At 43.5% G+C, this 14,997-nt stretch overlaps 1 protein-coding gene across 1 annotated transcript in view; it reads left to right on the top strand.

The window, feature by feature from the left end:
• Window positions 1-5,784, top strand: part of LOC126124782 (putative uncharacterized protein DDB_G0271606) — a 70,676-nt gene extending 64,892 nt beyond the window's left edge. The window contains exon 3 of the mRNA XM_049915127.1: window positions 5,092-5,784. Coding sequence (XP_049771084.1) covers window positions 5,092-5,760 — 669 coding nt within the window. The 3' untranslated portion in view covers window positions 5,761-5,784. The remainder of the gene's footprint in view (window positions 1-5,091) is intronic.
• The last annotated feature ends 9,213 nt before the right edge of the window (window positions 5,785-14,997 follow it).

Genomic DNA, 14,997 nt, shown 5'->3' with positions numbered 1-14,997 from the left:
GTCAGAGATACAGGCCTATAGTTTTACGCATCTGCTCGACGACCCTTCTTGAAAACTGGGACTATCTGTGCTCTGTTCTAATCATTTGGAACCTTCCGTTCCTCTAGAGAATTGCGTTACACGGCTATTAGAAGGGGGGCACGTTCTTTCGCGTTGCGGGGAGGGGAAGGGGGGGGGGGCGGTGTGCAGCCGCGTTCCCGAGTCAATGGCACAGAGGTGACGCAGACCTGCCGGCTGAAAGCCATTTCTTAGCAGTACACGTCCATACAGGTTTCAGCTGTGAGGGTTTTCAGGTAGCAGAGTGGGAAGCGAAGCGAAACGGCCCCAGGCCAGCCGCAGTCCAATGTCCACAGCTTAAATTCATCATCATCATCATCATCATCATTTAAGACTGATTATGCCTTTCAGCGTTCAGTCTGGAGCATAACCCCCCTTATACAGTTCCTCCATGATCCCCTATTCAGTGCTAACATTGGTGGCTCTTCTGATGTTAAACCTATTACTTCAAAATCATTTTTAACCGAATCCAGGTACCTTCTCCTCCGTCTGCCCCGACTCCTCCTACCCTCTACTGCTGAATCCATGAGTCTCTTGGGTAACCTTGCTTCTCCCATGCGTGTAACATGACCCCACCATCTAAGCCTGTTCGCCCTGACTGCTACATCTATAGAGTTCATTCCCAGTTTTTCTTTGATTTCCTCATTGTGGACACCCTCCTGCCATTGTTCCCATCTACTAGTACCTGCAATCATCCTAGCTACTTTCATATCCGTAACCTCAACCTTGTTGATAAGCTAACCTGAATCCACCCAGCTTTCGCTCCCATACAACAAAGTTGGTCGAAAGATTGAACGGTGCACAGGTAACTTGGTACTGACTTCCTTCTTGCAGAAGGAAGCTGAGCGCTCACTGCATTAGCTTTGCTACACCTCGCTTCCAGTTCTTTCACTATGTTGCCATCCTGTGAGAATATGCATCCTAAGTAATTGAAACCGTCCACCTGTTCTAACTTTGTTCCTCCTATTTGGCACTCAATCCGTTTATATCTCTTTCCCACTGACATTACTTTCGTTTTGGAGATGCTAATCTTCATACCATAGTCCTTACATTTCTGATCTAGCTCTGAAATATTACTTTGCAAACTTTCAATCGAATCTGCCATCACAACTAAGTCATCCGCATATGCAAGACTGCTTATTTTGTGTTCACATATCTTAATCTCACCCAGCCAGTCTATTGTTTTCAACATATGATCCATAAATAATATGAACAACAGTGGAGACAGGTTGCAGCCTTGTCTTACCCCTGAAACTACTCTGAACCATGGACTCAATTTACCGTCAACTCTAACTGCTACCTGACTATCCATGTAAAGACCTTTAATTGCTTGCAAAAGTTTGCCTCCTATTCCTTAAATTAAAAAAAAAAGAAAACAGACATTACCTCTTCTTAAAAACTAGTCACGAGTTGGGATTTTGCTGGAAATTTACGCTCGACTACTACACGAACTAACACGGATTGGTGGGAGGCTGTATGACTCGAAGTAGAAAGTGGACACTCATTTAGAGACGAGCCCTGTGGCTGGACAATAGCGGAGTTGTGAGTTTTGTGTAAAGGGCAGTCGGGTGTGAGCCTTCTCCGTGATGTGTCTCCGTGTGGGCCATCTTGTGTGCACAATAGAGAGGCACAGACTCTGACTGATTATCTAGAAGTTCCAGAGCGTCTCTGTGAGCTATGTATTCGTCACTCTGCAGGCAGAGTGGGTTGCTTAGGAAGCTCTAAGAGTATTCGGGCATTAGAAGTGATTTTATTTCTCGCATGCCTGTAGTGAGGCTCTTGTCTTTATCAGGGCAATGGGCAAGCAGCTGATTTCACTCGTAAGCAGTACGATACCGGAGCAGTTAACAGAGGGGAGTATTGTGGACAATATTAGTTCAAGTGCGTAGGCAGGTTTCAGAGCTGCACCGAGCGTCAACCGACGGTGCGGCAGCTGCGCTCAGACAGTCAGCAGCAGTCGCTTTCACGGTCGTTATGGATGTGCTGATTCTACAGCTCGGCAGAGCAAAGGGCCTTTTTCTTAAGACAATAAATGCGTTGAGTTCCATGCCATTGTTCTCTGTTCAAAAGTTGTCAGATTCATTGGGAGTTGGTCACTTTTCCAGCGGAGTGTGCGCTGATAAGAAACTTTCTGGCAGATTAGAACTGTGTGCCGGACTGAGACTCGAACTCGCGACCTTTGCCTTTCGCGGGCAAGTACTCTACCGCGCTACCCAGGCACGACTGAAGCCCCGTCCTCACAGCTTTACTTCTGCCAGTACCTCGTCTCCTACCTTCCACACTTTACAGAAGCTCTCCTGCTAACCTTGCAGATAGCACTTTTGGTTACTTTTGTTGCTATAAACTCGACATCCTTTTTTGTCATATTTAGTCATATTGCGTTCCGAAGTTTATTTAAGATGGTGACAAGTTCAATACGATTTAATACTAGGCGAACTCAGAGAAAGCTTTAAGGACAGGGAATATTCCCGTCAATAGAAACTTTTAATGGAATAAAAAAAGTGATTTTTACAATAAATTTTGTGCATATTTATACATAAATTCATTTCCCTCTGTTATAGTTTCCCACCACCCACTCTTCCAGCGTTACTGGGATGAATTTCAAGATGATTGGTGAGGTCCACAATAAAACATAAGGAACAAATGTTGAACACTTACAAACCGACAACATACTGTGCATCGTACATTTTCGTTCTTTTTTATATGTTTTAAAAGAAAGTGCAAAACTTTCAAATTTGAAACTTTGTAAGTAATTAAATAATATATGTAGGTAAATATGAATAATTATATTATTTTGTTTTTTTATAATTTTTCTTGAACTGAATTGAGTTGGATGGATATATTTAAAAATCAGTGAATATATTTAAAGCTTGATAAGGTGGCATCGGACATATAGTTTGAGAATTTCGTCGCTGTAAGAAGGAGGTTCCTGGGCCACGTTATTTCTGAGCTAAAATGAGATAAATACTAAAAATACAGTTTACATACAATGTTGAAATTTTAGGGTCATGGATTAAACAAATAATGAAATCACAATAGCGTTAATCATAACTATAATTACTGAAGTGCACTATGCTACTTACATTGGGAATACAATATTAATCACTAGTGATATGTTGATTATCCGCATGTCGGTATCTCGTCCGTGACCAGTGGAATTTCCTTATGTAATTACTAGTATGCGCGAGTATGCGCCCTGCAGTACGCAGTGACTTTTTATAAAATTAAAGACTTTAAATTAGAGCGGCCAGTGTAACGCGCGAGGCTCTCCCTCGACTCCATTCCAGAACAGATAACAGAAGAAGTAATTAACAAAAGACTTGACATCCTTTCTGTGTCTCACCAGCGATCACATGCGACCGCGCACAAGATAACTTGCATTGGCTTTCATGCTTTATTGAACAGGGTTATCTGATTAAAAAAAATAGATTTACGTGCTATGGCTAAAAATGTGCCTTTAAACCTTGAAGAATTTGCTTTCATTTTAATAAATAGAAATAGAAGTACACTGATCACTCAGGGGGAAGAAAAGGGAAGCTAGTTACAAAAATAACCGTAGGTCTTAGCAAGAATATGTTATGTGGCAGCAGTGGGGGAAGAGAGTGGCCACCTACCAGAACAGCCGCTGTTACTATCACAAGAATGGTTTGGAAGACATTTTTCCAAAAGTCTGATGGTTAGTCGCCAGTCCCATAGATTCTACACACCAACCAGAACAGTCATTTGGTTTCGCCACCCCCTAATGACTTTTGAAATTCCGATGGAATATTATCCATCCCTTCTGTCTTGCTTGATCTTAAGTCTTCCAGAGTTAAATTCTGACTCAAGTACTGGATCCTCTATGCCTTCGACATCGATCCCAATTTCTTCTTCTCTCACATCATCACGTAATTCCCCCCCCCCCCCCCCCTCATGCAAACCTTCTATGTATTTGGCCCGCTCTTTCCTCTGCGATTAACATCTCAATCCTCACTGCACACTTCATTTTAACAACCATTACTTTTAATTTCACCAAATGTTGTTTTGACTTTTGTGTGTGCTGAGTGATTCTGACGATAATTTATTTCTCGATTTCTTCATATTTCTCCTGATGCCACTTAATAGGATTCTCTAATACTTCGTAATTCTTTCTTCGCCGTAATCCCCCCATTATTCCATACAGAAGTTCGTAATGTTATCTCGAGCAGAGTTTCTGGTACTATGCCCACTGTCATCGGACGGATCTCCAGTGGTATAACTATGATGGCAAGTCCACATCCGTGGTCTCTCATCTCCTTGGTACTAAGCTTTGACCTGGTGTTGCATGATGTAAAGGTAAATAGCCCAAATGTAAGATATAATTTGGACACAGCCCTACATTTTCTTTGTCAGCACAATAGCACAGTTTACAACTATCTCACTAGAAAACAGATACATGGAAAGAAACAGAATATGGGTGCACCCGACTCAGCCACTCTGTGGATGTCAGCCCACATATCTGTTAGCAGATAACTGTTAAATTCGTACGCTTTTGTTACATCGTGGATACAAGACAGCAAACAGTCAAATATTTACCAAGGTAAATCGCCAAGGTGTTTATTTACACCACCTGTTTTGGTATCCCATTAATGCTATTCTCAGCCCTCTATGCACTCCGTCTAGAGATTTTATCTACCGATACTTACATAACTGGATCTGTCAATATCTAGATCTCTTGAATTCGTTTTTGAGTGTTTACTTCAGAGACTTGACAAACTCTCTTCGAAGTAAACACTCCAAAAATCTGTGTCATTTGGTCTTCATGTCACAGAAAGATGAAGGCCAGGTTAAAGGTAGCAATAAAAATTTTCGTCGCTCGATCGGGATTCGATACCATGACCGCTCGATTCGCAGATGTGTGCTTCACCAGTAGACATCCAGTGCTCACAGTTGCGAAAATATGATAGTTCTCGAGGAAAATCAGAGATTACAATAGTGTCTCAGTACATTTATTCCTTACATGAGTTGTTGATATCAAAATCTTTGAAGCCAATTCATCCTTGGTGTGTTTTGCAGCCAAACGCAGCGCTGAACAACCTACTGGCGGCGCAGTCGGGCCTGACGCAGCCGGGCGCCTACCTGTCGTCATACACTGGACTGCCTCAGCAGCCGCAGCCAGCTGCTGCCTACGCCGGACTTCCGGGACAGATCGGGGCGTACTCCGGCCTGAACCCGCAGCAGCTGTCGCCCTACGCGGCCTTCCAGGCGCAGCACGCAGCCGCCCTGGGCGGACTCCAGCAGCAGCAGCTGCAGCCACAGGCCGCCGTGTACAACCCTCTGCAGGCGCAGCTGCAAGCACAGCAGATCGGACAGCAGCAGCAGTTGCAGCAGCTGCAGCCTCAGCCGCAGCAGTCGCAGGTGACGCCACAGCAGGCGGACGCCTATACCCAGCAGCTTCTCGCATTCCAGCAGGCGCACCTGCAACTCCTGCAGCAGCAACAGCAGCAACAACAACAACAGCAGCAGCAGCTGCAGACACAACAGGTGCAGCAGCCGATCGTTCGTGCACAGCCAGCAGCAGAACAGCAGCAGCAGCAACAGCAACAAGTGGCGGTGGCCCCAGCTGGAACAGCTGCCTCAGCACAGCAGGTGCAACAGCCGTCAGCGCTAGGTGTCAAGTTCTCCGCTGCCGACACTGTCTCTAAGATCAGGTTCAGTGGAAATGGGTTCAACTTCACTTACTGAAGGAGCAGGGAGCAGTGTGGGTGTAAAACAGTCCAGACTAGTCTTGTGTAAGGAGCATAGAGGTACAAGTGTGTGAAGTGATTCGAAGGCTGTTGACAGAGAAACAATTATTATTGTGCTCATTATGTGCTGTGTGTGATACTCAACTTATCAGTCTTTCAGCAAGTGTTACCTGTTGTACTGTTTAAGGTCTTCAGTGAAAATCAGTAAGAAAATCAGTAAGAAAATAAGTAAAAATACTTCTTTCCTTTGTACCATTACTACTGTACAGAAAGACATTCACCACCCATATGCTATTTTTCCTTCACTGCAAGAATTACCGAAACAAATGCATTCAAATGAAAATTGATTTCTGTTGGCCAAACAGTGCGTAGAGAGATTCTTCTTTGCTCACATTCTTTGTATTTTCTCTTAGCTTCCTCGTTTTCCAGATTTCTCCAACTTTCCCAAGTGTGCGATTTACACTGAAAATTAATTTTTCCCGAACCGTCTTGGTGAGAATTACCAAAATGGAAGAAATGAAAATTTTAGTCTTTGTGGACCAAAAATACTGTAAGAATTTGCTGAAACGGAAGCACTGAGAAAGAAAATTGTAATTTCTGTGGCCCAAAAAGAACGTCTAGAGAGTTTTCTTTGGTTATATTTTTGGTATTTTCTCTCAGTTATCATCTCGTTTCCCAAATTTTCCAACTTCCTGCACAGAGCGATTCACATTAAAAACCGGTTTTTCCCCAGGCATCACTGCAAGCATTACCAAAGCGGAAGCATTGAAAATGAAAATTGTTACTTTTGTAGGCCAAAAAGAGTTTAAGAACTGCCGAAATGGAAGCACTGAAAATGAAAATTGTAATTTCTGCGGACCGAAAAGAGTGTCGAGAGATTTTTGTTTGGTTATGTTTTCTGTTTTGTATCAGTTTTCTCCCGTCCCAGGTTTTTCCAACTTTCTCCACTGTGCGATTGATATAAAAACTGATTTTTCCCCAACCACAATAACTGATAAATCTCTACCATATCTTACTCGTTCTAAATTATTCCTTCACCAAAGAAAATTTCAGTATTTGGAGTTATCTGCCTGTTATATGGCCTTTTGAGTGGTAGCAGGCACAGTTATTGCTCTACACTGCTTATTCTTTCTCTTCTTTATTCACTACTGAGGAAATATATGCCCGTAGATAACCACAGGACTGTTAACGTCTGTCTACTACTTTTCTACTGAAAAATTTAAGAGAAGCGTTAAACAAGGTCTTCATTAGGATATTCCCCAAACAAGAGATCCGTCATCGGAAATACCTTTTAAATAGTAAATGGGATTACTCATTTTGTCATGTAAACCTTTAGCATGTGCATTACGATGCACAATGAAACCGAAAATTCGTGCAGCTCTTTGTTCCCTTGCTCCCTTTTTTCTTCGGTGTTGTTCCTACGGAAGAGCCCATCTCCTACCAGCCGACATATTTTTTTTTACGACTGCGTCAGGCAGCTCGCGGAGGTCTGACGCTGACAATGCCGATATGTGCCACGTCGTAAATTGGGTTTCTGCTGACGACCACTGCTGGAGAAGACAACAGAATCCGTTAAGGGACAGAATCTGCTCACGTTCGCTAACTACTGGCAGCTAAAAGTCGTTACAGGTGTTCGACTTTTCCTCCGGCGCTGTATTCCAAACTATAAGCCATTCTGAAACAACGGTTGTTAAGAATTTTTGTTGTGTGTAGAATAAAAACATTTGTTAATAAATCGTGTTTGTTAAATATAATTTGTCTTTTCACTGACACTATTTTTAACATCATGTTTCTTGTTCAAAAACAGTTACTTGTGTTTTTACACATTACTGGCTTTCACCTATGATTTAAAGAACACAGAACTATACATATCGGTGTGTATTATAAAAATTACACTGTTAAATACTTCGGCAAATCTTAAAACAGATACCTCTCCGTATTTTGAAATCAGTTTTTCCCAGTTTTTAGTCGTTCTAGCTAGGGCAGTACTCGCGGTACTAGTGCTAATACTGCGGATCATACAAACGGGATCGCGAACTACCTCTATATTACGGAGTGTGTGCCCATGTCATCACATACACAAACTATAGAAACATCCAAAAGAATCGCGAGATAATGTAAGCAGAGATTTTGCAAGAATATCGATGACTAACAATGAAGACATAGTTTTAATCTTCACAGAAAAACGCATCCTTAAAAAAGGCTTATAAAGAGAGACAATGGAGAGTGACACTTATCAGTGGTTATTTATCATTAAGGCAAATTCAAAGAAACTTTTTCACGTTGTTCTAAACTTTTTATAGTCAATCTAGGGTTACTATAATATAAACGGTGCAGAAACTGAGCAACAATTTCAGTTTCTTGTGGCTGCTGTATCACAGTTTATACAGGGCATAGCAAGAAAAAGAAAAAAATGGATGAATGGTTTGCCTGGAATGCATAGCAGTGAGGTGGCAAAAAATAAAGAGAAAGATACAGATCACCTGAAAGCAATTCAAGTGACTGTATTACTCCAGCTTCTAAATAGAGTTATTGAGCCAAACCAGAACATAATTTTTTCCATATTCCTGCGCCGGCCGGTGTGGCCGTGAGGTTCTAGGAGCTTCAGTCCCGTCACGTCTTCTGTCTGACTGTACTGTTGTCTTTAGTCCATGGCCGTACTGCTATTTGAAGCACCCCAAAGGGCCGGCCGGAGTGGCCAAGCGGTTAAAGGCGCTACAGTCTGGAACCGCGGGACCGCTACGGTCGCAGGTTCGAATCCTGCCTCGGGCATGGATGTGCGTGATGTCCTTAGGTTAGTTAGGTTTAAGTAGTTCTAAGTTCTAGGGGACTGTTGACCGCATATGTTAAGTCCCATAGTGATCAGAGCCATTTGAACCATATTTCTGCATTAGAAAGCTTATGGAGTATTCTACGATTGCCGATGACGCAAGATATATTGTAGATGTATATTCTGTAGAATTCCAATAACTCGTAACGACAGCACTGAATAACTGAAACTGCAAAATCAAGGAATCCTGTTTTGCTTATAGTTCCGTACAGTATTGTGTTATATGAGAAAATGTGCACGCTGAATCGCACTATGGTATGTAACATAGACCCTACTATCGACATGTTTTTCTACAGAATGTGGTGCCATAATTAAATGACATACTACATAATTAAACAGAGCTCATTTTGCTGAAATTATTGTTTCATACCTCTATTTAAAATCTTCAGTCAAATGAACATACTTTGGACAGCATCCTAACTGAGGGTATTTTATTGCCTTTTAAGCTGGCGGTTGGCACGCCTGTATGGGAGGTCCCAGCTAGCTGCATATTCAATGTACACAAAGTTCAATTGTTGTTTCAGTGGACTGATCATTAGTTTGTGACATGTTCTTAGGATTCAGGTGAGCTGTTCAGGCTAGAATCTGTGCTAAAAAATGAAAACTTTTATATGTTTGATAACTTCGTCTCTACAAGTTACCTCGTAAGCCTATAACTCAAATCAGGTACATAATTGGTATCCTTTGAGGGTTGTAATGAGGGACAAATTTCAGTTTTTTGTTTGAATCTTCTTGTGTTTGACATGTATGTACTTTTACAAAAAAAAGTTGTATTTAAGCCATACCTGGGGCGCTGTCCCAAGTTAGGATACAAAACTGATTCAAGGTAATTGAAAGATTGTTTTTATGCTATTGACCTGGAAAAAGCCTTCGTAATTGGAAAGTGGGACAGTGGGACAAACGGTTTTGACTCCTCAGTGATATAGATATACGCCATAGGGACAGACCGGTAAACTTCAAAGTGCGTCAGAACCACGAATAAAAAATAATCTAAGTTTGACAAAAAGATCTGTAGAAGAATATAGAAAATTACGTGTACGGGCAAGGTAAGGAATGAGGCGGTTCTTAGCAGAATCTGCGAAGATAAAGGTCTATATGGAAAATTTTGTATCCCGCCTGGAAGGCGGCGCGTGAGTAAGAGCAGGAAAAGGTGAAAATCTCTCGGTACTGCAGTGTGAATTACAATCACCTTTACTTTAGCAACAAGAGTAATACATAACTTTGCCCTGAGGTGCGAAGCTGAAGCTAAGTATCCCGACCGTCTGCTCTTGATCAAATGGGCTGAACGTACAGTGGTGCTCGTAGAGCTCAACAGCGCCTGCCAGAGGGCGCTGTCGTCGGATTCTAACTGGCAGCTACGCCGTGGCATCCTTACTACCGATACCACAGAAAACACTAACAAGAGGAAGGGACAGGAAGATAGACGTGTGTTAAGACTTCAGGGATAACTTCAATCGTACTAAGAGGGATCTGCAGAGGGTAAAAATTCCGGGAGAAGACAGAGATTCGAAAATGTGCAGTTTAGGACACTGGACATACGTGCTACTGGATGAAGAGATTCAGACAGGAGAGGAAGCCGTGGCACACATCAGAAGACAGATGAGTCAAATGAAGGATTTCCTTATCTTCAGGAGTACAGTGTTAACCATGGAAGACAGAGTACCTGTGTGAGTTTTATCGGCTCGCCAGAATCTTGAGGTGGATAGAAGAACATTGCTTTCATTCTAAATCGATTCGTTATCGCAAATGGCGACCCTATGGGAAGTACATGTGTGGTTTTTACGTTTGTATAACATAGCTCAGCATACACTCATGAGGCAGGATATTAAGACCACCGACCTACTGTCCATATAAACCCGTCCAGGCGATAGCAGTGCCACCTGGCGAGGAATGACTGATAGTCATACGTACCACGGTGAATGTACAGGGTGTTTCAAAAATGACCGGTATATTTGAAACGGTAATAAAAACTAAACGAGCAGCGATACAAATACACAGTTTGTTGCAATATGCTTGGGACAACAGTTCATTTTCAGGCGAACAAACTTTCGAAATTACAGTAGTTACAATTTTCAACAACAGATGGCGCTGCAAGTGATGTGAAAGATATAGAAGACAACGCAGTCTGTGGGTGCGCCATTCTGTACGTCGTCTTTCTGCTGTAAGCGTGTGCTGTTCACAACGTGCAAGTGTGCTGTAGACAACATGGTTTATTCCTTAGAACAGAGGATTTTTCTGGTGTTGAAATTCCACTGCCTAGAACACAGTGTTGTTGCAACAAGACGAAGTTTTCAACGGAGGTTTAATGTAACCAAAGGACCGAAAAGCGATACAATAAAGGATCTGTTTGAAAAATTTCAACGGACTGGGAACGTGACGGATGAACGTGCTGGAAAGGTAGGGCGACCACGTACGGCAACCACAGAGGGCAACGCGCAGCTAGTGCAGCACGTGATCCGACAGCGGCCTCGGGTTTCCGTTCGCCGTGTTGCAGCTGCGGTCCAAATGACGCCAACGTCCACGTATCGTCTCGTGCGCCAGACTTTACACCTCTATCCGTACAAAATTCAAACGCGGCAAACCCTCAGCGCCGCTACCATTGCTGCACGAGAGACATTCGCTAACGATATAGTGCACAGGATTGATGACGGCGATATGCATGTGGGCAGCATTTGGTTTACTGACGAAGCTTATTTTTACCTGGATGGCTTCGTCAATAAACAGAACTGGCGCATATGGGGAACCGAAAAGCCCCATGTTGCAGTCCCATCGTCCCAGCATCCTCCAAAAGTACTGGTCTGGGCCGCCATTTCTTCCAAAGGAATCATTGGCCAATTTTTCAGATCCGAAACGATTACTGCATCACGCTATCTGGACATTCTTCGTGAATTTGTGGCGGTACAAACTGCCTTAGTCGACACTGCGAACACCTCGTGGTTTATGCAAGATGGTGCCCGGCCACATCGCACGGCCGACGTCTTTAATTTCCTGAATGAATATTTCGATGATCGTGTGATTGCTTTGGGCTATCCGAAACATACAGGAGGCGGCGTGGATTGGCCTCCCTATTCGCCAGACATGAACCCCTGTGACTTCTTTCTGTGGGGACACTTGAAAGACCAGGTGTACCGCCAGAATCCAGAAACAATTGAACAGCTGAAGCAGTACATCTCATCTGCATGTGAAGCCATTCCGCCAGACACGTTGTCAAAGGTTTCGGGTAATTTCATTCAGAGACTACGCCATATTATTGCTACGCATGGTGGATATGTGGAAAATATCGTACTATAGAGTTTCCCAGACCGCAGCGCCATCTGTTGTTGAAAATTGTAACTACTGTAATTTCGAAAGTTTGTCTGCCTGAAAATGTACTGTTGTCCCAAGCATATTGCAACAAACGGTGTATTTCTATCGCTGCTCGTTTAGTTTTTATTGCCGTTTCAAATATACCGATCATTTTTGAAACACCCTGTATTATCGGCGAACTTGCTGTCCGTATATAAAATGGAGCAGGTGCGCGATATATGTGAGTTTGACCGAGGGCAGATCGTGGTGTCCCGGAGGCTCGGCACGAGCATTTGCGAAACTGCACGACTTGTAAGGTGTTCGAGGATCGCTGCGGTGAGTGCCTCCAGTACGTGGCGGTATCAAGGTGAAACCATGTGCAGTCGTCGCGTGTTGGGAGGCCCTCCCTCATTATACGGGGTGTTCAAAAAGTCTCTCCGCAGTGCCCTATGCTTGTTAGCTGCGCGTGTCGTATGACTGCTCGCGTGCCTGGGTTACTTCCCTTCAAGTGGTCTCTCCCAACATTCCACTGTTTCGATTTATCTCAGCCAGCGTCAGTAGTATCGTTAGCGTGTGTCGTTACATGTTGACGTTAACGTTTAAGTTTAGTTCCTTCGTTTGTTTGTTTCGTTTTTGTCACTGTTAAAATGTTAACCACTGAAGTGCGTTTTTAGTCGAACAAGTGTTCAAAGCTGGCGGTAAATACACAGTTTCAGTTCGACAAACATTTAATTCTGTTTTCCCGGAGACAACACTCCCACATCGCGATACTCTGCGAAATTTGATTAACAAATTTCGAAGTACGGGTTCAGTGACAGATGGAGCGAGAAGTGGGCGTCCTAGCGTTTTGTCTGAGGATAAACTAATCGATATTTCCGATAAAATGTCCATGAGTCCGAACAAGTCAGTGAGAAAACTCGCCCAGGAAATCGATGTTAGTGTCGGAACGGCCCACACAGTTGTAAGGAAAAAATTACAACTTTTCCCATACAAAGTGACAGTCGTGCAAGAACTGAAAAATAGTGATCAACGCAAGAGACTGCACTATTGTCAATGGTTCAAAAATTTCGTTCAACAAAATGGAAGGGATACTCTTAGTGAAACGTTTTTCACTGATGAGGGGTAGTTTCATTTATCCGGCTACACGAACTCGCAAAATTCTCGTATGTGGAGTACTGCAAATCCATTGTTTATTCATGAGAACCACTTCATTCTGTGAAAATAGGAATTTGGATCGCAATTTCTAGGCGTCGTATTGTGGGTCCCATATTTTTCAACGAAACAATAAACGCACAATGGTACTGCAGTGATATTCTGTGCACATTCATAGAGAACTTGTGCTAAGTGAAATACTGAACGGTTATTTTCAACAGGTTGGCGCAACCGCGCATACAGCTCCCGTTTCAATGTCACCGTTTGCTGATGTTTTTGGTGATCGCATAATTTCACAGGGACGTTGATCTCCACGATCGCCTGATCTAACACCACCTGAATTTTTGTTCTGGGGTGGAGCGAAAGCAAGTGTCTCTAAAAACCGTCCAAAATCCATCGATGAATTGAAAACAGCAATATCCACTTTCACTGCTTCTGTTGCAGAAGAAATGTTACAGATTGTGTTGTAAACATGATTAGACGAATTGAATTGTGTGTTCAATAGGGGGGGGGGGACACTTTTAACATTTAAAGTGAAAATTTGTAAGTAAAAATGAATATCCAAAAAATTATTAACTTGTATTTCACTGAGTTTCATTTCGGTATATTCACTGCGGCATACGGCACGCACGGCTAACAATCATACGGCACTGCGGAGAGACTTTTGGAACACCCCGTACATGTCAGACGTCGTAGGCTGCGCAGAGTGGTAAAACATGACAGGCGGCGAGCTGTGATGGAGATAATATCACACTTTAATGCTGGGCAGAGTAGAAGTGTTTGAACACACACTGCACTGAACACTCCTGACGAAGGATCTCCGCAACCGACATACATGTATTTGCCATTGTTATCACCACGACATCGGCAACTACGGCTGAAAGGAGCATGTGATCATCGGCACTTGACATTATCGCAGTGGCAGAGCGTTACATCACTCACTCACTGGTCATACCGGACTCGAGAGTCCATTACCGCAGCAACGTATTTTTGCTATCTGTCCCTGTCTTGGGCTATTTGCTTCCATTCACCTTCAATACCTAGGCTCCTCAAATCAGCCTGCACATTATCCTCCCATCTAACCCTCCGTCTCCCCATAGGACGTTTTCCCTCTAAGGGCCCTACCAGTACTCTGCGCGCTGCCCTGCCCTCATCCGTTCGAGCTACGTGACCCGCCCATCGCAGCCAGAGCGTTACATGCCCTTATAAATCCCATCTTCATCATCCCGATGGGAGGGCGCGAATCCGTCGCATTCCAGGCGAACAGCTCCATGATACATGTGCCACGGTACGGAGACAAGCTGGTGGAGGCTCCATTATGCTCTGGAGAACATTCACGTGGGATCCAAGGGGCCAGTGGAGCTCGTGCAAGGCAATATGGCGGCCAAGGGGTGTCGTACACTCGTTGCAGACCACGTACATCCTCTCATGGCGATCGTGTTTCCCGACAGCAGTGGCATTTTCCAACAAGATAATGCGTCTTGTCACAAGGCCAGGAGTGTGATGGAGTGGTTCGGAGAACACAGTGGCGATTTCTAATTCATGTGCTGTCCCCCCAACTAGACAGATCTGAACCCCATCGAACACATTTGGGATGTGTCCCCCGCCCCCCTTCCCGGAATTTATGGGAAATCTGTGTGCAGATGTGGTGCCAGCAACCTCCAGAGACTTACCTATGCCTCACTGCTTCCGTGCCACGAAGCGTTGCCGCGGTTATAAGTGCCAAAGGTGGACATACCGGCAGTTAGGTAGATAGTCACAATCTTCTGGGTGATCATTGATTAAGAGACAAATATATTTTTAATCAGATGAAAAACAGCCGACCAGTTGCAAAGGATAAAGTAAACTTTACCTAGGTTTCAATAGGTTTAAACCTATCTTCTTCAGAAGACGGCAGTATTACATTAACATGGCATGATACGTCGTTGCAATTTTTACAAACATCTCCATAGCTCCATTAGTTCAAAT

The sequence above is a fragment of the Schistocerca cancellata genome, unplaced genomic scaffold (assembly GCF_023864275.1).
Source record: "Schistocerca cancellata isolate TAMUIC-IGC-003103 unplaced genomic scaffold, iqSchCanc2.1 HiC_scaffold_426, whole genome shotgun sequence".
NCBI lineage: Eukaryota > Metazoa > Arthropoda > Insecta > Orthoptera > Acrididae > Schistocerca > Schistocerca cancellata.
Note: the sequence above shows the minus strand (reverse complement) of the source record. Positions and strands in the feature narration are given on the sequence as shown.